General features: G+C 43.9%; 1 protein-coding gene across 1 annotated transcript in view; it reads right to left on the bottom strand.

Moving 5' to 3' along the window:
* Positions 1-25187, bottom strand: part of myo15b (myosin XVB) — a 461255-nt gene that overhangs the window by 49655 nt on the left and 386413 nt on the right. The window contains exons 47-49 of the mRNA XM_078529125.1: positions 8035-8110; positions 7272-7390; positions 2880-2998 (exon numbers count right to left, since the gene is read on the bottom strand). Coding sequence (XP_078385251.1) covers positions 2880-2998; positions 7272-7390; positions 8035-8110 — 314 coding nt within the window. The remainder of the gene's footprint in view (positions 1-2879; positions 2999-7271; positions 7391-8034; positions 8111-25187) is intronic.

Below are 25187 nucleotides of genomic sequence, written 5' to 3' on the forward strand. Positions count from 1 at the left end.
GAAGTAATGGAGAGGGTTGATGAAGAGAGTATGGTTGATGTATTTCTGGACTTTCAAAATGTATTTGACAAAATACCTCAGAACAAACATATTAGCAAAATTGAAGCCCATGGAATTAAAGGGACAACGGCAGTCTGGATTCAAAATTAGACAAGAGACAGAAAATAGAAAGTAGGGGTGAATGTTTTTCAGACTGGAGGGATGTATACAGTGTTCCCCAGGGGTCTGTATTTAGGATCACTGGTACTTTTGGTGTGGAGGTCTTGTGGCGCAGTGGTAGCATCCCTACCTGTGGGCCAGAAGCTCCAGGTTCAAGTCCCATTTCAGGACTCAATGGAAATAATGTGGCCAAACAGATTGATTATCAGCCTGTAAATCCTGCCAATGGCAGGTGGTAAGAGCAAGAGAGTTTCCTGGTCAGCCATACTGCAGAAGGCAAGCATAACCATGGACCAATCCAAAGGAAGTTTAGGGCATGATGCCAGGAGGAGGTTGTTTTCTGGTATATTTTAATGACCTGAAATTTGCTATACAGGGCATGATTTCAAAATTTGCAGATGATACAAAACTCAGAAATGTAGTAATCAGTGAGGAAGATAGTAACAAACTTCAGGAAATTGAGATAGATTGAGAGAGACTGATGAAATGGGCGTACATGTGGCATGGGTAAAAGGTACATTATTAAAAGAGATTCAGAAACAGAGACCTGGCGGTGGATGTACACATTCTTGAAGATGGGCAGATGAGCCATACAGAATGTTTGACTCTATAAATAGAGGCACAGAGTACAAAAGCAAGGAAATTATGCTAAACCTATATAAATCACTGGTTAGGCCCCAGCTGGAGTACTGTCACAAATTCTAGGCACCAGATTTTACAAAGAGTGTCAAGGTTTTGGATAGGATTCAGAGGAGATTTACAAGAATAGCACCAGGATTTCAGTTATGTGGAGAAGGTAAAGAAGCTGGGATCGTTCTGCTTGGAGAAGGATTTGATAAAGTTCAACATAACAAAATGTTTTTATAGAGGAAATAAAGAGAAACTGTTTCCTGAGGGAACCAGAGGACACATATTTAACAGTAATTGGCGAAAGAACTAGGAGCTAAATAAGGGGGAAAAATATGCAGTGATTTGTTATGATCTGGAATGCACCGCTTGAAAGGATAGTGGAAACAGATTCAATGGCCCGAATTTTCAGTGGGTCATTGGTGAACGGGGCCAGAGGTGGGCGGACCCGGAACTGCCCACTGCCAGCTGGCCTGTCAGTTTGTCAGCACAGTCTCACCTCCGAGCCATTTCCAAATAGGGCAGGTTGGGGACAAAACAGCTACTTGTTTGCAAGTGGAGGGTACGAGACAATGAAGGCAATTGAGGGGCCTATTAAGGCCCCTCTCCCATGCCAACTAGAACTTTCCAGTTGTATTGTGTGCAGTTCTGGTCACCTAACTACAGGAAGGATATCAGTAAGATTGAGAGAGTGCAGAGAAGATTTACTAGGATGTTGCCGGGTCTTAAGGAGTTGAGTTACAGGGAAAGATTAAACAGGTTAGGACTTTATTCCTTGGAGCGTAAAAGGATGAGGGGAGATTTGATAGAAGTTTACAAAATTATGAGTGGTATAGACAGAGTAAATGCGAGTAGGCTCTTTCCACTTAGATTAGGAGAGATAAACACGAGAGGACATGGCTTTAGGGTGAAAGGGGAAAGGTTTAGGGGGAATATTAGGGGGAACTTCTTCACTCAGAGAGTGGTCAGAGTGTGGAATGAGCTGCCCATCTGACGTGGTAAATGCGGGCTCACTCTTAAGTTTTAAGAATAAATTGGATAGATACATGGATGGAAGAGGTCTGGAGGGTTATGGACTGGGTGCAGGTCACTGGGATTAGCGGAATAATATTTCGGCACAGACTAGAAGGGCCGAATGGCCTGTTTTCTGTGTTGTAGTGTTCTATGGTTCTATGGCAGGTGGACCACCTCTGGCGGCTGGAACCTGAAACATGGCCAGTGAAAGGAGGCAACCTCCTGGCTGTGGAATGGGGCCCAGATCCAGAAACATTTAAATCTCTTTTCAGATAACAGTGGTCAGGCAGCTGTGGACATTTTTATTTATAAAAGGTTTGTAAGTGCTGAGAGGGCGCCTCCATCTGGATATGCCCCTCTCTCTCCCTTACCTGCACCAGCAGGCTGCCGCTCTCTCAATGCTGGAGGGCTTCCTATTGGCTCTCCAACTTTGGGAGCCTACCTGCTGCCCTTAATTATACAGTGAGCGTGCCCTCTGGCTCTTAATTCACCATTCCTTTGAAAATCATTTTGGGTAACTATTTTGGACACTGTGTAGGGTTGGGACCTGAATTTAATTCTGGTATCGGCTCCTGAACTCAGAACAAAAATCCTGCCTAACAGTAACTTTCAAAAGAGAATTGGATGAAGAGTTGAACAGAAAACAGAAAAAATTGCAATGGTGAAAAAGCAGGGTAGTGGGACTAATTGAACAGCGCAGGCACAATAAACCAAATGGCCTCCTTCCATGCTGTATCATTCGATGATTTTAAACATGGTAACCAAGGAGTTCTATAAAGGTGTCCATGGGCTGATATATTCAGATGTAGCTGCGCACACCTGAAGCACTGACATTTGAGACACAGCCATGCCAACAGACACTTGATGACACAATGACACACTCAGACACACACACACACACACACCCACACACATGCACACACCCATGCACACACCCATGCACACACACACACACATATGCAGGTCCATACTGATACACCCAGGCATGCTAACACAGCTGAAGACAGTAACAGAATCAGACACACTGACATACCTGGATGACACACTAACTCATGAAAGTTTCTTTCCCTGCCTCTTACCTGTAACTCTGAAGAACTTTGTAATATTCAGTGTTCATTCCGACCGCTTTCACTGACTTCAACAGTTTGATCCCTCGGTGAGAGACGCTGAGAACCTCCACATTGCTGCCAATGTCACTCTGAAACAAAAAAACATGAGTGTGTGGCCCTCAATTCAGCACAACCACCACATGACATAGTATTGGCACCTTTCCGCTTCAACCCTTCCTTCATTTTATCAGCAGCATTCTGTTCAGAGTTACACTACACACTGATTTTCTGGCAGAGTTGCACCAGTACTCTGACATAACTTCCGTGGGTGTAGACAGAAAATTGGGTGGGAAAGAACACAATAAATAGGGACAGGAGTAGAGCATATGACCCATCAAGCCTGCTCTGGCATTCAATACGATCATGGCTGATCTTGGATTTCAACTCCACTTTACTGCCTGCTCCCCATATCCCTTGGTTCCCTGAGACACCAAAAATCCGCCTATCCCAGCCTTAAAAATATTCAACAATGAAGCATGCACAACCCTCTGGGGTACAGATTTCCAAAAATTCACCACCCTTTGGTGAAGTAGTTTCTCCTCACCTCAGTCCTAAATGATCAGCCCTTTATCTGGAGACTCTGCCCCATGTTTTAGATTCCCCGACCAACGTAAATAATCTCTCAGTCTCTACCCTGTCAAGTACCTTCAGAATTTTGTAGGTTTCAATGAGACCACCTCTCATTCTTCTAAACTCCAGAGAATATAAACCCAATTTACTCAGCCTCTCATCATTGGACAACCCCCTCATCCCAGGAACAGGAGACTTGGACCCAAACATTCAGGTCCCAATTCTCAACTTGTTCCCACCTTTCAGCTTCCTTTCCCAGCCTGCCTAGTCATTCTTGCACCATCTGGGATTTCCACCACCACATTCCCCATCATCAAGTTAATCCCTGTCTCGATATCCTGTCACAAAACATTTACGATAAAATTCCTTCTTCTGAGGTTGAATGGACAGAAAATCATGAGCTGTGGGGTTAGTAATTTGCTGATCTTGTTGTCTTGTGCCAGCAGTACAGAGATAATAAAAAATAATAAATTTGCTGACTTATACAGTAAACAAATATAAATAACAAAAAAATTATTATTTATTTAGTTAACAAGTTCATACATGAATGAATCTTTATACTTCAAAATGGTTAAGAGGAGAACATTCCTTTCACTGAATAGATTCAACCTAAGGAGATGATTAACTTAAAAAATAATTCTCAATGAACAATCTTTGTTTTATTTTCAACAAAAAACAGTAACAGCAATCACTAAGGAAGAAGCTACTGTACTGCCCAAGAAGAGGTAGTTTCAACAATTGAAGAGTTTAAAATTTATGAGGAGGATGTATTGGATAGGCTGTCTGTACTTAAAGCTAGTAAGGCACCAGGACAAGATGAGATGCATCCAAGGATACTGGACTGAGAGAGTGTGGAAATTGCGGAGGAATTCACCATAATTTTCCAGTTTTCCTTAGACTCGGGGTGGTGGCCAGAGGACTGGAGAATTGCAAATGTTACACCCTTGTTCAAAGAAGAATGTAAAGATAAGCCCAACAACTACAGACCAGTCAGCTTAACTTTGGTGGTGGGAAAGCTTCTGGAAATGATAATTCAGGACAAAATTAATAGTCACTTGGGTAAATGTGGGTTAATTAAGGAAAACCAGCATGGAATGGTTAAGGGAAAATTGTGTTTAATTAACTTTTTGAGTTTTTTGATGAGGTAATAGAGAAGGTTGATGAGGGTAATGCAATTGATGTTGTTTACGTGGATTTTCAAAAGCTATTTGATAAAATGCTACACAACAGACTTCTGAGCAAAGTTAGAGTGTGTGGAATAAAAAGGACAGTAGCAACATTGATACGGAATAGGCTGAGTGACAGGAAACAGATATTTTTCAGAATGGTGGAAGGTTTGATGATAGGTCTCCAGCCCTTTCTGATATATATAAATGACCAAGACCTTGGTGGATTGGGTGCAATTACAAAACTTGTGGACAAACTTGGAAGTATTGTGAACTGTGAGGGACATAGTAGACCATAAGATGTAGGAGCAGGAGTAGGCCATTCAGCCCATCAAATCTGTTCCGCCACTCAGTGAGATCATGGTCGATATCATAATCCTCAACTCCACTTTCCTGCCTTCTCCCCATAACCCTTGATTTCCTTACTGATTAAAAATCTGTCTCTCTCAGCCTTGAATATACTTAGCAAACCAGCCTCTACAGCCCTCTGTGGTAAAGAATTCCACAGATTCGCCATCCTCTGAGAGAAGAAATTCCTCCTCATCTCTGTCTTAAATAGGCGACCCCTTACTCTGAGATTATGGCCTCTGGTCATAGTGTAGAACTTCAAAGGACATAGACAGATTGTCGTAATGGGCGGACAGGTGGGAGGTGAAATGTAATGCAGAGAAGTGTGAAGTAATTCATCAGTGGAAGGATCAAGAACCAGAGGACACAGATTGTCAAAAGAAGCAATGGCGACATGAGGAAAAACTTTTACGTGCACTGAGTTGTTAGGATCAGGAATGCATTGCCTGAGAGTGTGGTGTAGCAGGTTCAAACAAGGCATTCAAGACGGAATTGGATTATTATCTGAAAGGGAAGAATGTGCAGAGCTATGGGAAAAGCTGGGGGAAAGGCACAAGCTGAATTTCTCCTTCAGAGAGCCAGCACAGATATGACAGGTGAATGGCCTCCTTCTGTGCTATAACCATTCTGTATGATACTGTTCATGTGTAATGCTGTTTGCAGGTATTAGCAATGAGGAGTTACTTATACAAAATCACAATTGTTAATGTGTATAAATTGATCACTTGGCTGAAATAACAGCTCTCAGAATTCAATTTCAGTTTTTATTCCCAAAGTTTTTAGGAAAAAGCAAAGAAGCTCTCAGATTCTCACAAGGTGAATATACTCCATATACATTTATATACTCCAATCCTGATCACCGGGATGCTCAAGAGGCCAGAATTAGAAGAGTGAAGATATCTGGGAGGGTTGTGGGACTGAAGGAAATTACAGAGATAGAGAGGGGTGAGGTAATACAGAGACTTGAAAGCAAGAATGAGAATTTTAAAATAAAGACATTGATACTTTAATACTTTGAAAACTTACAGACGTAAAAGACACTTGTTGGGATAATTAGCAACTGCACACATTCAGAATGCACAGATGTGATTGAAAGATCTTCTAGTAGTGAGGTTAAAAAACATTCCAGTGGAATCCAAGGCTTTTGAGACAGGCTAGGGTTTCAGAGCAAATATTTTAATAAAAACAACAATGTATATTCACATAGTACCTTTAACAAAATAAAACATCCCCAGACACTTCACTTGGCATTATAAAACATAAGGAGAGTGAGAGAGAAAGATTATCAAAGCATTTAAAGAGATTGAGTGACAACACAACTTATCTTTATATAATGTCTCTAATATCATAAAATGTCTCAAGCTGCTTCACAGGGGAATTCCAAAACAAAATATAACACCGAGCCACATAAGGAGATATTAGATCAGATAACCAAAAGCTTGGTCAAAGAGGTGAGTTTTAAAAGGTGTCTTAAAGGAGAAAAGTGAGGTGGAGAAGGGGAGGTCATTCCAGAGATTAGGGCCTAGGCAGCTGAAGGTATGGCCGTAAATGGCGAAGCAATTCAAATTAGGGATGCTCAGGAGGTCAGGGCTAGAAGAGCGAAGGTATCTCAGAGGGTTGTGGTAAAAACAAAAAGCTAAAAGCTACTGCGGATGCTGGAAATCCAAAACAAAAACAGAATTACCTGGAAAAACTCAGCAGGTCTGGCAGCATCGGCGGAGAAGAAATCAAAACGTTAACTGATTTCTTCTCCGCCGATGCTGCCAGACCTGCTGAGTTTTTCCAGGTAATTCTGTTTTTGTGTCAGAGGGTTGTGGGTCTGGCGGAGATTACAAAGATAAGGAAGGGCGAGACTGTGGAGGGATTTGAAAACAAGAATGAGAATTTTAAAATCAAGACATTGATACTTTAAAAACTTTATAAATACTTTAACCAAGGTATTAAAAGACTCAAACGACATTACAATGGGTAAATTTAATTAATTTAGCGGGAAATAAGTGCCTTGGTATTTTATTTAAAGACTTGCTGTGGATGTTAGAAATTTCAGTTACTGAGAAAAATGAGAAAACATGTTAAGTGATTCATCAGCAGTGTCAGTGAAAAATTCACAAAGGAAAACTGAACGGGAAATATTTACATTGAAATTCACACAGGGGAAGATTGATACAAAAGTGAGACTAAGAATATGAAAACAGGAAGTAAAGTTTGTATACAATTAGCAAGTGTTAGGTTTTTAATATTCTATAGATATATAAAATACATATACACGTATACTTACACAAACAGGAAATAGCCGAGAAAAATACACAGCCCAGTTGTCACGTGCAGCCACCACAATCCGCTTTTTCAGCCCATTGTCCTGCACCAACTGGGCATCAGTGCCAACATGAAGTTCAGCTGCGAACAAGAATATGGTAATGTTTAACCAGAACATAATGAAGGCCTCACCATGTACAATCAGCAAATTTCTTAAAGAAACTGATTAGACCCCTGACCCCTTCCTCATGGGATAATTTGCCTGCTGAACTGACCCGACCCCCTTCCCCTGCAACAATACCCCTTGCAATACCCCTGGTGGTATAGTGGTTTTGTCACTGGACTGGTATTCCAGAGACCCAGGGTAACGATCTGGGGACCTGGGTTTGAATCCCTCCACAGCAGATGTTGACATTTGAATTCAATACAAAAATCTGGAATTAGTCTAAGGATAAAAGTCTAATTTGACCATGAAACCATTGTCGATTGTTGTAAAAACACATCTGGTTCACTAATGCCCTTACGGAAGGAAATCTGCCGTCTTTACCTGGTCTGGCCTACATGTGACTCCAGACCCACAGCAAATGGGCAATTAGGGATGCAATAAATGTGATGCCCACATCTCATGAGCAAATAAAAAAAAGTCCATAAAGATTGTCAGGTCTGAAGGTGTCATCTGTTCACAGTGTTATCTCTGCCAACAATCACATGTCCTTCACATCCTTCCTCTGACCCAATAGACATTGTTGAAAGAGGAGATTTCCCTCTGACCCAGAACTACGTACCTAACAGGTCCCGCATCTTGCGTCGCTCCTCCTTTGAAATGCGCAGACAGCTGTCAGAGTAAGTGTCCTGTATGATCTGAGGAGATATCCAATTGCTGTTAGACACAGACATACTCCATACACGATATGAGACACACACAAATACACACAGACAGACTCGCACAAACATTATCGGGAAAATATTGTAACTTTGTGCTTGCTTGAAGCGCAGATTAGAAGTATGGGGGGTGCTTAGTGCACTTTTTTGACCACATAAGTTAATGGCTGGATCAGCATTTTGGAATGTGATGTTGCAATTGAAGGGAAGAAAATTGAAGGACAATGTGTAAAGAACAGGGGAGTGGGACTAAATGGATTGCTCTATCAAAGAGCAGTGGGCCAAATGGACTCTGTGCTGTAACATTCAATAATGCCTGAAATTCTAATATGTGCATCTGGTAGAGAAGGCTCCCCTGGCAGTATATTGAATTGAATTGTGCCATTTTAGCTTCTAGTGTCTCACTTCACATGCTTTCATGCTTGTACATCAAATTCTTCCAATGCTGGTCAATTTGAAATTTAAAGGTTAGAATCTGTAAATCTATTCTTATTTCATTCCCACATGTTGCCAATTCCTTTTCCTGTCCAGGTTTTGGTTCATTAATAGTTGTGATATGTTTCTGAGGTTGGGTTTACATTTAAAATTTAATTATTTGTTCATTCACAGGATGTGGGCATCGCTGGCAAGACCAGCATTTATTGCCTATCTCTAATTGCCCTTGAGAAAGTGGTGGTGAGCTACCTTCTTGAACCACTGCAGTCCATGTGATGTTGGTCACCCACAGTTCTGTTCGGAAAGGAATTCAAGGATTCTGATCCAGTGACAATGAAGTAACGATATATTTCCAAGTCAGGATGGTGAGTGGCTAGGAGGGGAACTTGCAGGCGGCAGAGGTCCTATGTATCTGCTGTCCTCGTAACTCTAGGTGGTAGAGTCATGGGTTTGGAAGGTGCTGTCGAACGAACCTTGGTGAGTTGCTGCAGTGCATCTTGTAGACAGTACACATTGCTGCCACTGTGCATCAGTGCTGGAAGGAGTGGACGTTTAAGGTGGTGGAGGGTGTGCCAATCAAGTGATCTTCTTTGTCCTGTATGGTGTTGAGCTTCTTAAGTGTTGTTGGAGCTGCACTCATCCAGGCAAGTGGCGGGTATTCCATCATGCTCCTGACTTGTGCCTTGTCGATGGTGGACAGGCTTTGGGGAGTCAGCAGCTGAGTTACTCGCTGCAGAATTCCCAGCCTCTGACCCGCCTTTGTAGCCACAGTATTTATATGGCTGGTCCAGTTCAGTTTCTGGTCAATGGTAACCCCCAGGATGTTGATAATGGGGGATTCAGTGATGGTAATTGCATTGACTGTCAAGGGGCAATGGTTAGAATCTCTTTTGTTGGGGATGGTCATTGTCTGGCACTAGTGTGGTAAGAATGTTACTTGCCACTTATCAGCCCCAACGTGAATGTTTGTCCAGTTTTTACAGCATATGGACACAGACTGCTTCAGTATCTGAGGAGTCGTGAATGGTGCTGAACATTGTGCACTCGTTAGCCAACTACCCCACTTCTGACCTTTTGATGGAGAAATGTTATTGATGAAGCAGCTCAAGATGGCTGGGCCTAGGACACTACACTGAGAAACTCCTGCAGCGATATCCTGGGACTGAGATTGTTGGCCTGTAACAACCACAACCATCTTCCTTTGTGCTAGGCATGACTTCAACCAGCGGAGAGTTTTCCTCTCAGTTCCCATTGACTTCAGTTTTGCTAGGGCTCCTTGATGTCATACTTGGTCAGATGCTGCCTCGATATCAAGGGCAGTCACTCTCACTTCATGCCTTGAGTTCATGTTTGGACCAAGGTTGTAATGAGGTCAGGAGCTGAGTGGCCCTGGCGGATCCCAAATTCAGTGTCAGTGAGCAGTTATTGTTGTGTAAATGCTGCTTGATAGCTCTGTTGATGACTCCTTCTATCACTTTGCTGAAGATTGATACTAGACTGATAGGATGGTAATTGGCTGGGTTGGATTTGTCCTGCTTTTTGCGGACAGGACACACCTGGACAACTTTTCCACATTGCTTGATAGATACCAGTGTTGTAACTATATGGGAACAGCTTGGCGAGGGGCACGGCTAGTTCTGGAGCACAAGTCTTTAGTACTCTTGCTGGATATTGTAAGGGCCCATAGCCTTTTGCAGTATCCAGTGCATTCAGTCATTTCTTGATATCACGTGGAGTGAATCAAATTGGTCGAAGACTGGCATTTGTGATGCTGGGGACCCCAGGAGGAGGCTGAGATGGATCATCCACCTGGCACTTCTGGCTGAAGATTGTTGCAAAATCTTCAGCCTTATCTTTTGCCTGGATGTGCTGTGCTCCCATTGGCACATTTGTGGAGCCTCCTCCTCCAGTGAGTTATTGAGTGGTCCACTGCCATTCACGACTGGATGTGGCAGGACTTAGATCAGATCCATTGGTTGTGGGATTGCTTGTCTATCATTTGCTGCTTCTGCTTTTTGGCATGCAAATAGCCCTGTATTATAGCTTCACCAGGTTGACACCTCATTTTTAGGTACGCCTGGTGCTGTTCCTGCCACGAACCAGGGTTGATCCCCCAGCTTGATGGTAATGGTAGAGTTGGGGATGTGCTGGGCCATGAGGTTACAGATTGTGGTTGAATACAATTCTGCTGTTGCTGGTGGCCCACATCATCTCGTGGATGTCCAGTTTTGAGTTGCTAGATCTGTTCAAAAACCATCCCATTTAGCATGGTGGTAGTGCCACACAACACAATGAGGATAAAAGATATCCTCAATGTTTAGGCGGGACTTGGTCTCCACAGGACTGTGGGATGGTCACTTCTACCAATACTATCATGGACAGATGCATTTGTGACAGGTAGATTGGTGAGGATGACGTCACAGAATCACACAGTGCTGAAGAGGCCGTTCGGCCCATCGAGTCTGCACCGACACGTGAGAAATACCTGACCTACCTACCTAATCACATTTACCAGCACTTGGCCCATAGCCTTGAATGTTATGACATGCCAAGTGCTCATCCAGGTACTTTTTAAAGGATGTGAGGCAACACACCTCCACCACCCTCCCAGGCAGCGCATTCCAGACCGTCACCACCCTCTGGGTAAAAAAGGGTTTCCTCCCCCTAAACCTCCTGCACCTCACCTTGAACTCATGTCCCCTCATGACTGACCCTTCAACTAAGGGGAACAGCTGCTCCCTATCCACCCTGTCCATGCCCCTCATAATCTTGTACACCTCAATCAGGTCGCCCCTCAGTTTTCTCCGCTCCAACAAAAACAACCCAAGTCTATACAATCTCTCTTCATAACTTAAATGTTTCATCCCAGGCAACATCCTGGTGAATCTCCTCTGCACCCCCTCCAGTGCAATCACATCCTTCCTATAATGTGGCGACCAGAACTGCACACAGTATTCCAGCTGTGGCCTCACCAAGGTTCTATACAACTCCAACATGATCTCCCTAATTTTGTAATCTATGTCTTGATTGATAAAGGCAAGTGTCCCATATTACTTTTTCACCACCCCACTAACATGCCCCTCTGCCTTCAGAGATCTATGGACACACACGCCAAGGTCCCTTTGTTCCTCAGAACTTCCTAGTGTCATGCCGTTCATTGAATACTTCCTTGTCAAATTACTCCTTCCAAAGTGTATCACCTCACACTTTTCAGGGTTAAATTCCATCTGCCACTTATCTGCCCATTTGACCATCCCGTCTATATCTTCCTGTAGCCCAAGACACTCAACCTCACTCTTAACCACCCGGCCAATCTTTGTGTCATCCGCAAACTTACTAATCCTACCCCCCACATAGTCATCTATGTCGTTTATATAAATGATGAATAATAGGGGACCCAGCACAGATCCCTGTGGTACCACCACTGGACACTGGCTTCCAGTCACCAAAGCATCCTTCTGTCATCACCCTTTGTCTCCTACAACTAAGCCAATTTTGAATCCACCTTATCAAATTACCCTGTATCCCATGTGCATTTGCCTTCTTTATAAGTCTCCCATGTGGGACCTTGTCAAAGGCTTTGCTGAAGTCCATATAAACTACATCAACTGGACTACCCTCATCTACACACCTGGTCACCTCCTCAAAAAATTCAATCAAATTTGTTAGGCAAAGCCATACTGACTATCCCTGATCAAACCTTGCCTCTCCAAGTGGAGATAGATGCTCTCCTTCAGAATTTTCTCCAATAGTTTCCCTACCACTGACATGAGACTCACTGGTCTGTAGTTCCCTGGCTTATCTCTACAACCCTTCTTAAATAGCGGAACCACATTAGCTGTTCTCTAGTCCTCTGGCGTCTCCCCTGTGGCCAGAGAGGAATTAAAAAATTTGGGTCAGAGCCTCTCCCTTGCCTCCCTCAGCAGTCTGGGACAAAATCATCCAGACCTGGAGATTTGTCCACTTTTAAACCTGCCAACACCTCCAATACCTTGTCACTCCCTATATCAATTTGCTCAAGAAACTCGCAGTCTCTCTCCCCGAGTTCCATACCTTCATCCTCATTCTCTCGGGTGAAGACGGATGTGAAGTATTCGTTCAACACTCTACCGATGTCCTCTGGCTCCACCCATAGATTGCCCCCTTGGTCCCTTGTGAGCCCTACTCTTTCCCTGGTTATCCTCTTCCCATTTAAATACTTATAGAATATCTTGGGATTTTCATAGAATCACAGAATCACACAGTACAGAACAGGCCCTTTGGCCTCTTTCCCCTACTTTTACCAGCCAGAGCTTTCTCATATCCCCTCTTTGCTCTCCTAATTGCTTTCTTAAGCTCCACCCTGCACTTTCTGTAGTCCACTAATGCCTCTGCTGATTTGCTTCTCTTGTACCTGCTAAAAGCCTCTCTTTTCCTTCTCATCGTATCCTGAACATCTCTGGTCATCCATGGTTCTCTGGGCTTGTTACACCTTCCTATCACCCTAGAGGGAACATGTTGAGCCTGTGCCCTCCCCATTTCCTTTTTGAACACCCCCCACTGCTCCTCTGTAGATTTCCCCACAAGTAGCTGTTCCCAGTCTACCTTGGCCAGATCCTGTCTTATTTTACTAAAATCCGCTCTCCCCCAATCAGAAACATTTTTTTGCAACTTGTCTATTTCTTTGTCCATAACAAGCTTAAATTGTACCATGTTATGGTCGCTATCACTAAAATGCTCCCCCACCACCACCTCAGCCACCTGTCCAGTTTCAATCCCCAGAATTAGGTCCAGCACTGTGCCATCCCTTGTTGGACCCTCTACATATTGACCTAAAAAGTTCCCCTGTACACATTTCAGGAAATCCACTCCATCCAAGCCCTTAACACCAGGTCTATCCCAATTAATGTTGGGAAAGTTGAAATCACCTAATATAATTACTCTATTGTTATTGTTTTTACACGCCTCCACAAATTGTGCACATACTTGCTCCTCAATTTCTCGCTGACTGGGTTTTTCCTTCTTGTTAGTTCCCTCACCACCTGCCACACACCCAATCTAGCAGCTATGTCCATTAAGACTCAGCCAGCTCGGTCAGTAGTGGTATTACTGAGCCACACTTGGTGATGGACATTGAAGTCCCCAACCCAGAGTACCTTCGGTGCCCTTGCCACCCTCAGTGCTTCTTCCAATTGGGTGTTCAGCATGGAGGAGCATGGAGGAGCACTGATTCATCAGCTGATGGGGGACCGTATCTGATAATCAGCAGGAGATTTCCTCACCCATTTTTGACTGATACCATGAGACTTTGTGAGATCCAGAGTCAATGTTGAGGCTCCCAACGCAAATCCCTCCAGATTGTATACGCTGTGCCACTACCTCTTGAGAGGGTCTGTTCTGCTGATGGGACAGGACATACCCAGAGATGGTGATGGTTGTGTACGTTACATTGTCTGTAAGGTATGATTCGATGACTATGATTATGTCAGGCAGTTACATTATTAGACTGCAGGAATATCCTAGTCCCAAGTGATTTCTTGCCACTGCAACCAGAGATTACATAAATGGTGCAGAGATTCAATCACTATATAAACTAACATATCCCTGAATGGCACCAGGCATGGGTGGGGTATTGTGACCATCTCATGATATTGACACCTGCATGTCCGTTTCCCATCATTCCACTATCCATCTTGTGGTGATGGTGCTGAGCACCAATATACACAAAAAGAACAGTTCAGGAGTATTCAGATAACAGTCAGTAATAATAGTCTTGGTTATAACACAGCCAGTATTACTAGTATGAAACTGGAACACAGACAGTGTTGTTGGTGTAAGCCTATAATACAGGTAATATAACTGATACAGGTTATAATACAGCCAGTATTACTGATCTAAAACTATAAGATACCCAGTCTAACTGCATTCTAGAGGTGTTATGCAATCTCTTGACAAGAATATGTGCAAGTTAAAAATCCAAGGACCAACCAGGCTCAGATTATACTGCTGTCTTTTTATCCCAGTCTGGATCTGGAACAGACACATGGGCTCTTACAGTTTCTAACCAGTTAAGACTGGATGTCTTTGGCCAGTCGTGCCACTGACAAATACTTGGAGACCACTGATACCATAAATGTAAGAAGTGAAGGGATCAGAAGTCAAATAGCACAATCCACCATATCTGAAACTATCAACCTCTGCTCGCTGCAACTGTTTGTGTATATCGTCTAGCTGGTGTGAAGACTGCTCTGCTGGCACCTCAGTCAAGGTTCCTCCAGGTTGACTTGGAGAATGCAGATTAAAACAGCGAGGAGAGCCAGGATTTTCACAGTTTAAAACAGCGAGAATGGAGCTGGAATTTTCACAGTTTAAAACAGCGAGAGGGGAGCCGGGAGTTTCACAGTTTAAATCAGACAGAGAGGAGAGCCGGGATTTTCACAGTTTAAAACAGTGAGAGGAGAGCCACGATTTTCACAGATTAAAACAGCTAGAGGAGAGCTGGGAGTTTCACAGTTTAAAACAGTGGGAGGAGAGCCAAGATTTACACAGTTTAAAACAGTAAGAGGTGAGCCAGGATTTTCACAGTTTAAAACAGCGAGAGGACAGCCAAGATTTACACAATTTAAAACAGTAAGAGGCGAGCTGGGATTTTCACAATTTAAAACAGCGAGAGGAGAGCTGAGATTTTCACAGTTTAAAACAGTGAGAGGAGAGCCGGGATTTTCACAGTTTAAAACAGTAAGAGGAGAGCTGAGATTTTCACAGTTTAAAACAGTGACAGGAGAGCCGGGATTTTCACAGTTTAAAACAGTGAGAGGAGTGCCGGGATTTTCACAGTTTAAAACAGCGAGAGGGGAGCCAAGATTTACACAGTTTAAAACAGCGGGAGGAGAGCTATCATTTTCACAGTTTAAAACAGTGGCAGGAGATCCGCGATTTTCACAGTTTAAAACAGTGAGCGGAGAGATGCCATTTTCACAGTTTAAACCAGTGAGAGAAGAGCTGGAATTTTCACAGTTTAAAGCAGCGAGAGGAGAGCCACGATTTTCACAGATTAAAACAGTGAGAGGAGAGCTGGGAGTTTCACAGTTTAAAACAGTGGGAGGAGAGCCAAGATTTGCACAGTTGAAAACAGTGCGAGGAGAGTCAAGATTTACACAGTTTAAAACAGCGGGAGGTGAGCTATGATTTTCACAGTTTAAAACAGTAGGAGGAGAGCCGCGATTTTCACAGTTTAAAACAGTGGGAAGAGATCCGCGATTTTCACAGTTTAAAACAGAGAGAGGAGAGCCGGGATTTTCACAGTTTAAAACAGTGAGAGGAGTGCCGGGATTTTCACAGTTGAAAACAGTGAGAGGAGTGCCGGGATTTTCACAGTTTAAAACAGCGAGAGGGGAGCCAAGATTTTCAAAGTTTAAAACAACAGGAGGAGAGCCGCGATTTTCACAGTTTAAAACAGTGGGAGGAGATCTGCGATTTTCACTGTTTAAAACAGCGAGAGGAGAGCCAGGATTTTCACTGTTTAAAACAGCGAGAGGAGAGCCAGGATTTTCACTGTTTAAAACAGCGAGAGGAGAGCCAGGATTTTCACAGTTTAAAACAGCGAGAGGAGAGCTAGGATTTTCACTGTTTAAAACAGTGAGAGGAGAGCTGGGATTTTCACAGTTTAAACCAGTGCGACAGGGATCCGGGATTTTCACAGTTTAAACCAGCGAGAGAAGAGCTGGAATTTTCACAGTTTAAAGCAGCGAGAGGAGAACCCGGATTCTTACAGTTTAAATCGGACAGAGAGAGGCTGGGAGTTTCACAGTTTCAATCGGACAGAGAGAGGCTGGGAGTTTCACAGTTTAAATCAGACAGAGAGGCGCTTGGGAGAATCACAGTTTGAAACAGTAAGACGAGAGCCAGGATTTTCAAAATTTAAAACAGTGAGAGGAGAGCTGGGATTTTCACAGTTTAAAACAGTGAGAGGAGAGCCGGGATTTTTGCAATTTAAAACAGCGAGAGGGGAGCTGGCATTTTCACAGTTTAAAACAGTAAGACGAGAGCCAGGATTTTCAAAATTTAAAACAGCGTGAGGAGAGCTGGGATTTTTACAGTTTAAAACGGCGGGAGGAGAGGTGGGATTTTCACAGATTAAAACAGCGAGAGGAGAGCCAGGATTTTCACAGTTTAAAACAGCGAGAGGAGAGCCAAGATTTTCACAGTTTAAAACAGCGAGAGGAGAGCCGCGATTTTCACTGTTTAAAACAGCGAGAGGGGAGCCAAGATTTTCACAGTTTAAAACAGTGAGAGGAGAGCTGGGATTTTCACAGTTTAAAACAGTGAGAGGAGAGCCGGGATTTTTGCAATTTAAAACAGCGAGAGGGGAGCTGGCATTTTCACAGTTTAAAATAGCGAGAGGAAAGCCAAGATTTTCACAGTTTGAATCATTCAGAGGAGACCCGCGATTTTCACAGTTTAAAACAGTGGGAGGACAGCCGGGATTTTTAGAGCTTAAAAGAGCGGGAGGAGAGATGCAATTTTTACAGATTAAAACAGCGAGAGGAGAGACACAATTTTCACAGATTAAAACAACGAGAGGAGAGCCACGATTTTCACAAATTAAAACAGCGAGAGGAGAGCCACGATTTTCACAGTTCAAAACAGCGTGAGGAGAGCTGGGATTTTTACAGTTTAAAACGGCGGGAGGAGAGGTGGGATTTTCACAGATTAAAACAGCGAGAGGAGAGCCAGGATTTTCACAGTTTAAAACAGCGAGAGGGGAGCCAAGATTTTCACAGTTTAAAACAGCGAGAGGAGAGCCGCGATTTTCACTGTTTAAAACAGCGAGAGGAGAGCCGGGATTTTCACAGTTTAAAACAGCGAGAGGAGAGCCGGGATTTTCACAGTTTAAAACAGTGCAACAGGGATCCGGGATTTTCACAGTTTAAAACAGTGAGAGAAGGGCTGGAATTTTCATAGTTTAAAGCAGCGAGAGGAGAGCCCGGATTCTTACAGTTTAAATCGGACAGAGAGAGGCTGGGAGCTTCACAGTTTCAATCGGACAGAGAGAGGCGCTGGGAGAATCACAGTTTGAAACAGTAAGACGAGAGCCAGGATTTTCAAAATTTAAAACAGTGAGAGGAGAGCTGGGATTTTCACAGTTTAAAACAGTGAGAGGAGAGCTGGGATTTTCACAGTTTAAAACAGCGAGAGGAGAGCTGGGATTTTTGCAATTTAAAACAGCGAGAGGGGAGCCGAAATTTTCACAGTTTAAAACAACGAGAGGGGAGCTGGCATTTTCACAGTTTAAAACAGCGAGAGGAGAGCCGGGATTTTCACAGTTTAAAACAGCGAGAGGAGAGCCGGGATTTTCACAGTTTGAATCATTCAGAGGAGACCTGCGATTTTCACAGTTTAAAACAGTGGGAGGACAGCCGGGATTTTTAGAGTTTAAAAGAGCGGGAGGAGAGATGCAGTTTTCACAGATTAAAACAGCGAGAGGAGAGCCACGATTTTCACAGATTAAAACAGCGAGAGGAGAGCTGGGATGTTTGCAGTTAAAACAGTGAAAGTGGAGCTGGGATTTTTACAGTTCAAAACAGCGTGAGGAGAGCCGGGATTTTTACAGTTTAAAACAGCGAGAGGAGAGCCGGGAGTTTCACAGTTTAAAACGGCGGGAGGAGAGCCGGGATTTCCACAGTTTAAAACAGCGAGAGGAGTGCCGGGAGTTTCACAGTTTAAAACAGTGGGAGGAGAGCCAAGATTCACACAGTTTAAAACAGCAAGTGGGGAGCTGGGATTTTTACAGTTTAAAACAACGAGAGGAGAGCCAGGATTTTCACAATTTAAAACAGCGAGAGGAGAGCCAAGATTTTCACAGTTGAAAAAAGTGAGAGGAGATCCAAGATTTACACAGTTGAAAACAGTGGGAGGAGAGCCAAGATTTACACAGTTTAAAACAGTAAGAGGAGAGCTGTGATTTTCACAGTTTAAAGCAGCGAGAGGAGAGCTGAGATTTTCACAGATTAAAACAGTGACAGAAGACCTGGAATTTTCACAGTTTAAAGCAGCGAGAGGAGGGCCCGGATTCTTACAGTTTAAATCGGCACAGAGAGGCTGGGAGTTTCACAGTTTAAATCAGACAGAGAGGTGCTGGGAGAATCACAGTTTGAAACAGTAAGAGGAGAGCCAGGAATTTCAAAATTTAAAACAGTGAGAGGAGAGCCGGGATTTTCACAGTTTAAAACAGCGAGAGGAGAGCCAAGATTTTCACAGTTTAAAACAGTGAAAGGAGAGCCATGATTTTCACAGTTTAAAACAGTGAAAGGAGTGCCGGGATTTTCACAGTTGAAAACAATGGGAGGAGAGCCGGGATTTTCACAGTTTAAAACAGTGAGAGGAGAGCCGGGATTTTCACAGTTTAAAACAGCGAGAGGAGAGCCGGGATTTTCACAGTTTAAAACAGTGAGAGGAAAGCCATGATTTTCACAGTTTAAAACAGTGAGAGGAGAGCTGGGATTTTCACAGTTTAAAACAGTGAGAGGAGAGCCATGATTTTCACAGTTTAAAACAGCGAGAGGAGAGCCCGGATTTTCACAGTTTAAAACAGTGAGAGGGGAGCCATAATTTTCACAGTTTAAAACAGTGAGAGGAGAGCCATGATTTTCACAGTTTAAAACAGCGAGAGGAGAGCCCGGATTTTCACAGTTTAAAACAGCGAGTGGAGAGCCAAGATTTTCACAGTTTAAAACAGTGAGAGGAGTGCCGGGATTTTCACAGTTTAAAACAGCGAGAGGAGAGCCAAGATTTTCACAGTTTAAGACAGTGGGAGGACAGCCGGGATTTTTAGAGTTTAAAAGAGCGGGAGCAGAGATGCAGTTTTCACAGATTAAAACAGCGCGAGGGGAGCCAAGATTTTCACAGTTTGAATCATTCAGAGGAGACCCGCGATTTTCACAGTTTAAAACAGTGGGAGGACAGCCGGGATTTTTGGAGTGTAAAAGAGCGGGAGGAGAGATGCAATTTTCATGAATTAAAACAGCGAGAGGAGAGCTGGGATGTTTGCAGTTAAAACAGTGAAAGTGGAGCTGGGATTTTTACAGTTCAAAACAGCGTGAGGAGAGCCAGGATTTTCACAGATTAAAACAGCGAGAGGAGAGCTGGGATTTTCAATATTTAAAACTGTAGGAAGAGAGCCAGGATTTTCACAGTTTTTTTACAGCAAGAGGGGAGGTGCGATTTTTACAGTTTAAAACAGTGAGAGGAGAGCTGGGATTTTCACAGTTTAAAACAGTGAGAGGAGAGGTGGGATTTTCACAGATTAAAACAGCGAGAGGAGAGCTGGGATTTTCACAGTTAGAATCATTCAGAGGAGACCCGCGATTTTCACAGTTTAAAACAGTAGGAGGACAGCCGGGATTTTTACAGTTTAAAACGGCGGGAGGAGAGCCGGGATTTTCACAGATTAAAACAGCGAGAGGAGAGCCGGGATTTTCACAGGTTAAAACAGTGAGAGGAGAGCTGGGATTTTCATAGTTTAAAACAGTGAGAGGAGAGCCGGGATTTTCACAGTTTAAAACAGTGACAGGGGAGCCGGGATTTTCACAGTTTAAAACAGCGAGAGGAGAGCCGGGATTTTCACATATTCAAACAGCGAGAGGAGAGCCGGGATTTTCACAGATTGAAACAGCAAGAGGAGAGCCGGGATCTTCACAGATTAAAACAGTGTGAGGAGAGCTGGGATTTTCACAGATTAAAACAGTGAGAGGAGAGCTGGGATTTTCACAGATTAAAACAGTGAGAGGAGAGCTGGGATTTTCACAGATTAAAACAGCGAGAGGAGAGCTGGGATTTTCACAGATTAAAACAGCGAGAGGAGAGCCGGGATTTTCACAGTTTAAAACAGTGAGAGGAGAGCCGGGATATTCACATATTCAAACAGCGAGAGGAGAGCCGGGATTTTCACAGTTTAAAACAGTGAAGGGGCGAGCTGGGATTTTTACAGTTTAAAACAGTGAAGGGGCGAGCTGGGATTTTCACATATTAAAACAGCGAGAGGAGAGCTGGGATTTTCACAGATTAAAACAGTGAGAGAAGAGCTGGGATTTTCACAGTTTAAAACAGTGAGAGGAGAGCCGGGATTTTCACAGTTTAAAACAGTGAGAGGAGAGCCGGGATTTTCACAGTTTAAAACAGTGAGAGGAGAGCCGGGATTTTCACAGGTTAAAACAGTGAGAGGAGAGCTGGGATTTTCACAGTTTAAAACAGTGAGAGGAGAGCCGGGATTTTCACAGTTTAAAACAGTGACAGGGGAGCCGGGATTTTCACAGTTTAAAACAGCGAGAGGAGAGCTGGGATTTTCACATATTCAAACAGCGAGAGGAGAGCCGGGATTTTCACAGATTGAAACAGCAAGAGGAGAGCCGGGATTTTCACAGATTAAAACAGTGAGAGGAGAGCTGGGATTTTCACAGTTTAAAACAGTGAAGGGGCGAGCTGGGATTTTCACATAATTAAAACAGTGAGAGGGGAGCCGGGATTTTCACAGTTTAAAACAGTGAGAGGAGAGCTGGGATTTTCACATATTCAAACAGCGAGAGGAGAGCTGGGATTTTCACAAATTAAAACAGCGAGAGGAGAGCTGGGATTTTCACAGATTAAAACAGCGAGAGGAGAGCCGGGATTTTCACGGTTTAAAACAGTGAGAGGAGAGCCGGGATTTTCACATATTCAAACAGCGAGAGGAGAGCCGGGATTTTCACAGTTTAAAACAGTGAAGGGGCGAGCTGGGATTTTCACAGTTTAAAACAGTGAAGGGGCGAGCTGGGATTTTCACATATTAAAACAGCGAGAGGAGAGCTGGGATTTTCACAGATTAAAACAGTGAGAGGAGAGCCGGGATTTTCACAGTTTAAAACAGCGAGAGGAGAGTCGGGAGGTTCACAGTTTAAAACAGTGAGAATGGAGCTGGGATTTTCACAGTTGAAACGAGCGAGACAGTGAGCCGGGATTTTTACACTTTAAAACAGTGAGAAGAGAAGCTGGGATCTTCACAGTTTAAAACAGCGAGAGGAGTGCCAGGATTCTTACAGTTTAAATCGGACAGAGTGAGGTAGTAAATTTCACAGTTTAAATCAGACAGAGGGGCATTGGGATATTCACAGTTTGAAACAGCGAGAGGAGACCTGGGATTTTTACAGTTTAAAACAATAGGAGGAGAGCCGGGATTTTCACAGTTTTTTACAGCAAGAGGGGAGCTGGGATTTTTACAATTTAAAACAGTGAGAGGAGTGCCGGGATTTTCACAGTTTAAATCGGACAGAGGGAGGTTGTAAATTTCACAGTTTAAATCAGACAGAGGGGCATTGGGATATTCACAGTTTGAAACAGAGAGAGGAGAACTGAGATTTTTACTGTTTAAAACAATAGGAGGAGAGGCGGGATTTTCACAGTTTTTTACAGCAAGAGGGGAGCTGGGATTTTTACAGTTTAAATCAGCGAGAGGAGAGCCAAGATTTTCACAGTTTAAAATAGCGGGAGGAGAGTCAGGATTTTCACTGTTTAAAACAGTGGGAGGAGAGCCAGGATTTTCACTGTTTAAAACAGCGAGACGGAAGCCGGGATTTTCACAGTTTAAAACAGTGCAACAGGGATCCGGGATTTTCACAGTTTAAAACAGTGAGCGGAGAGCCGGGATTTTCACAGTTTAAACCAGTGCAACAGGGATCCGGGATTTTCACAGTTTAAAACAGCGAGAGGGGGGCCGGGATTTTCACAGTTTAAACCATCGAGAGAAGAGCCCGGATTCTTACAGTTTAAATCGGACAGAGAGAGGCTGGGAGTTTCACAGTTTCAATCGGACAGAGAGGCGCTGGGAGAATCACAGTTTGAAACAGTAGGAAAAGAGCCAGGATTTTCACAGTTTTTTACAGCAAGAGGGGAGGTGCGATTTTTACAGTTGAAAACAGAGAGGAGAGCCAGGATTTTCACAGTTTAAAACAGTGAGAAGGGGACCTGGGATTTTCACAGTTTAAAACAGCGAGAGGAGAGTCGGGAGGTGCACAGTTTAAAACAGTGAGAAGGGAGCTGGGATTTTCACAGTTGAAACGAGCGAGACAGGGAGCCGGGATTTTTACACTTTAAAACAGTGAGAAGGGAAGCTGGGATCTTCACAGTTTAAAACAGCGAGAGGAGAGTCGGGAGGTTCACAGTTTAAAACAGTGAGAAGGGAGCTGGGATTTTCACAGTTGAAACGAGCGAGACAGGGAGCCGGGATTTTTACACTTTAAAACAGTGAGAAGGGAAGCTGGGATCTTCACAGTTTAAAACAGCGAGAGGAGAGCCGGGATTTTCACAGTTTAAAGCAGCGAGAGGAGAGCTAGGATTCTTACAGTTTAAATCGGACAGAGGGAGGTTGTAAATTTCACAGTTTAAATCAGACAGAGGGGCGTTAGTATATTCACAGTTTGAAACAGCGAGAAGAGAGTCGGGATTTTTACAATTTAAAACAATAGGAGGAGAGCCGGGATTTTCACAGTTTAAAACAGTGAGAGGAGAGCCACGATTTTCACAGTTTTTTACAGCAAGAGGGGAGGTGCTATTTTTACAGTTTAAATCAGTGAGAGGAGAGCTATGATTTTCACAGTTTAAAACAGTGGGAGGAGATCCACGATTTTCACAGTTTAAAACAACGAGAGGAGAGCTGGGATTTTCAGAGTTTAAAACAGTGAGCGGAGAGATGCGATTTTCACAGTTTAAACCAGTGCGACAAGAATCCGGGATTTTCACAGTTTAAACCAGCGAGAGGAGAGCTGGGATTTTCACAGTTTAAAGCAGAGAGAGGAGAGTAGGGATTTTCACAGTTTAAATCGGACAGAGGGAGGTTGTAAATTTCACAGTTTAAATCAGACAGAGGGGCATTGGGATATTCACAGTTTGAAACAGCGAGAGGAGAACTGGGATTTTTACAGTTTTTTACAGCAAGAGGGAAGCTGGGATTTTTACAGTTTAAAACAGTGAGAAGAGTGCCGGGATTTTCACAGTTTAAATCAGCGAGAGGAGAGCCAAGATTTTCACAGTTTAAAATAGCGGGAGGAGAGCTATGATTTTCACAGTTTAAATCAGCGAGAGGAGAGCCAGGATTTTCACAGTTTAAAACAGTGAGAGGAGAGCCCGGATTCTTACAGTTTAAATCGGACAGAGAGAGGTTGGGAGTTTCAGAGTTTAAATCGGACAGAGAGAGGCTGTGAGTTTCACAGTTTAAATCAGACAGAGAGGCACTGGGAGAATCACAGTTTGAAACAGGAGGAAGAGTACCAGGATTTTCACAGTTTAAAACAGCCTCTCTGTCTGATTTAAACTGTGAAACTCCCAGCCTCTCTCTGTCCGATTTAAACTTTAAGAATCCGGGCTCCCCTCTCGCTGCTTTAAACTGTGAAAATTCCAGCTCTTCTCTCACTGGTTTGAACTGTGAAAATGCCGGATCCCTGTCGCAACAGAGGGCGCTGGTGAGAAGTGACTGAGGCATTCTGGGAGAAGTCAGCACAGTCACCACGACTCAGGAGGGAAACGAGGAGAAGGACTCTTGCACTCAACATTTGAAAAAGAGCGCGGATCTTGAAGGCAGGTCAGTTGAAAAAGAGCGCGGAGATTGAAAATAAAAGGAGGGGAAGCTGAAGAGGAGCGGCCAGCGTGTGAGTGGGCGAGTGGCCCAGTGAAGGAGTGGAGCTTTGAGGCTTTGGCTCGAGAGGCTTCGGCAAGCAGAGGCTGAGGACGAGCTTGCTCCCAGTGAGGTAGGGCCGGGTAAAGTCCTTTAAGTAAATTAGGAGTAGGTAATGGAGGCAGCAGTTGGGGCAGTCGAGTGCTCCAAATGCAGCATGTGGGAAGTCAGGGACAGCACAATTGTCCCTGGTGACTACACCTGCAAAAGGTGCATCCAGCTACAGCTCCTGACAAACCGAGTTAGGGAACTGGAGCTGGAGCTGGATGAACTTCGGATCATTCAGGAGGCAGAGGCAGTAATAGACAGGAGTTTCAGGGAGACAGTCACCCCTAAAAGTCAGGAGGCAAGTAGCTGGGTGACTGTCAGGAGAGGGAAGGGGAATAGACAGAAAGAGCAGAGCACCCCTGTGGCCGTTCCCATCAACAATAGGTATACCATTTTGGATACTGTTGTTGGGGACAACCTACCAGGGACAAGTTGTAGTGGTCGCGTCTCTGGCACCGAGACTGGACCCTCAGCTCAGAAAGGAGGTAGGGAAAAGAGGACAGCAGTAGTGATAGGGGATTCGATAGTTAGGGGGACAGATAGGAGGTTCTGTGGGAGAGATCGAGAATCCCGGATGGTCTGTTGCCTCCCTGGTGCCAGGGTCCGCGATATCTCGGATCGAGTTCTCAGTATTCTCAGGAGGGAGGGTGAGCAGCCAGATGTCGTGGTCCATGTAGGGACCAATGACGTGGATAGGAAGGAGGAGGAGGTCCTGCAAAGAGAGTTTAGGGAGTTAGGTGCAAAGTTGAAGGACAGGACCTCCAGGGTTACGATCTCAGGAGTGTTACCCGTGCCACGTGCCAGTGAGGCTAGAAATAGGAGGATAATGCTGCTAAATACGTGGCTAAGGAGATGGTGCAGGAGGGAAGGCTTCATGTTTCTTGACAATTG

Source organism: Cetorhinus maximus, chromosome 24 (genome assembly GCF_964194155.1).
Source record: "Cetorhinus maximus chromosome 24, sCetMax3.hap1.1, whole genome shotgun sequence".
Lineage (NCBI taxonomy): Eukaryota > Metazoa > Chordata > Chondrichthyes > Lamniformes > Cetorhinidae > Cetorhinus > Cetorhinus maximus.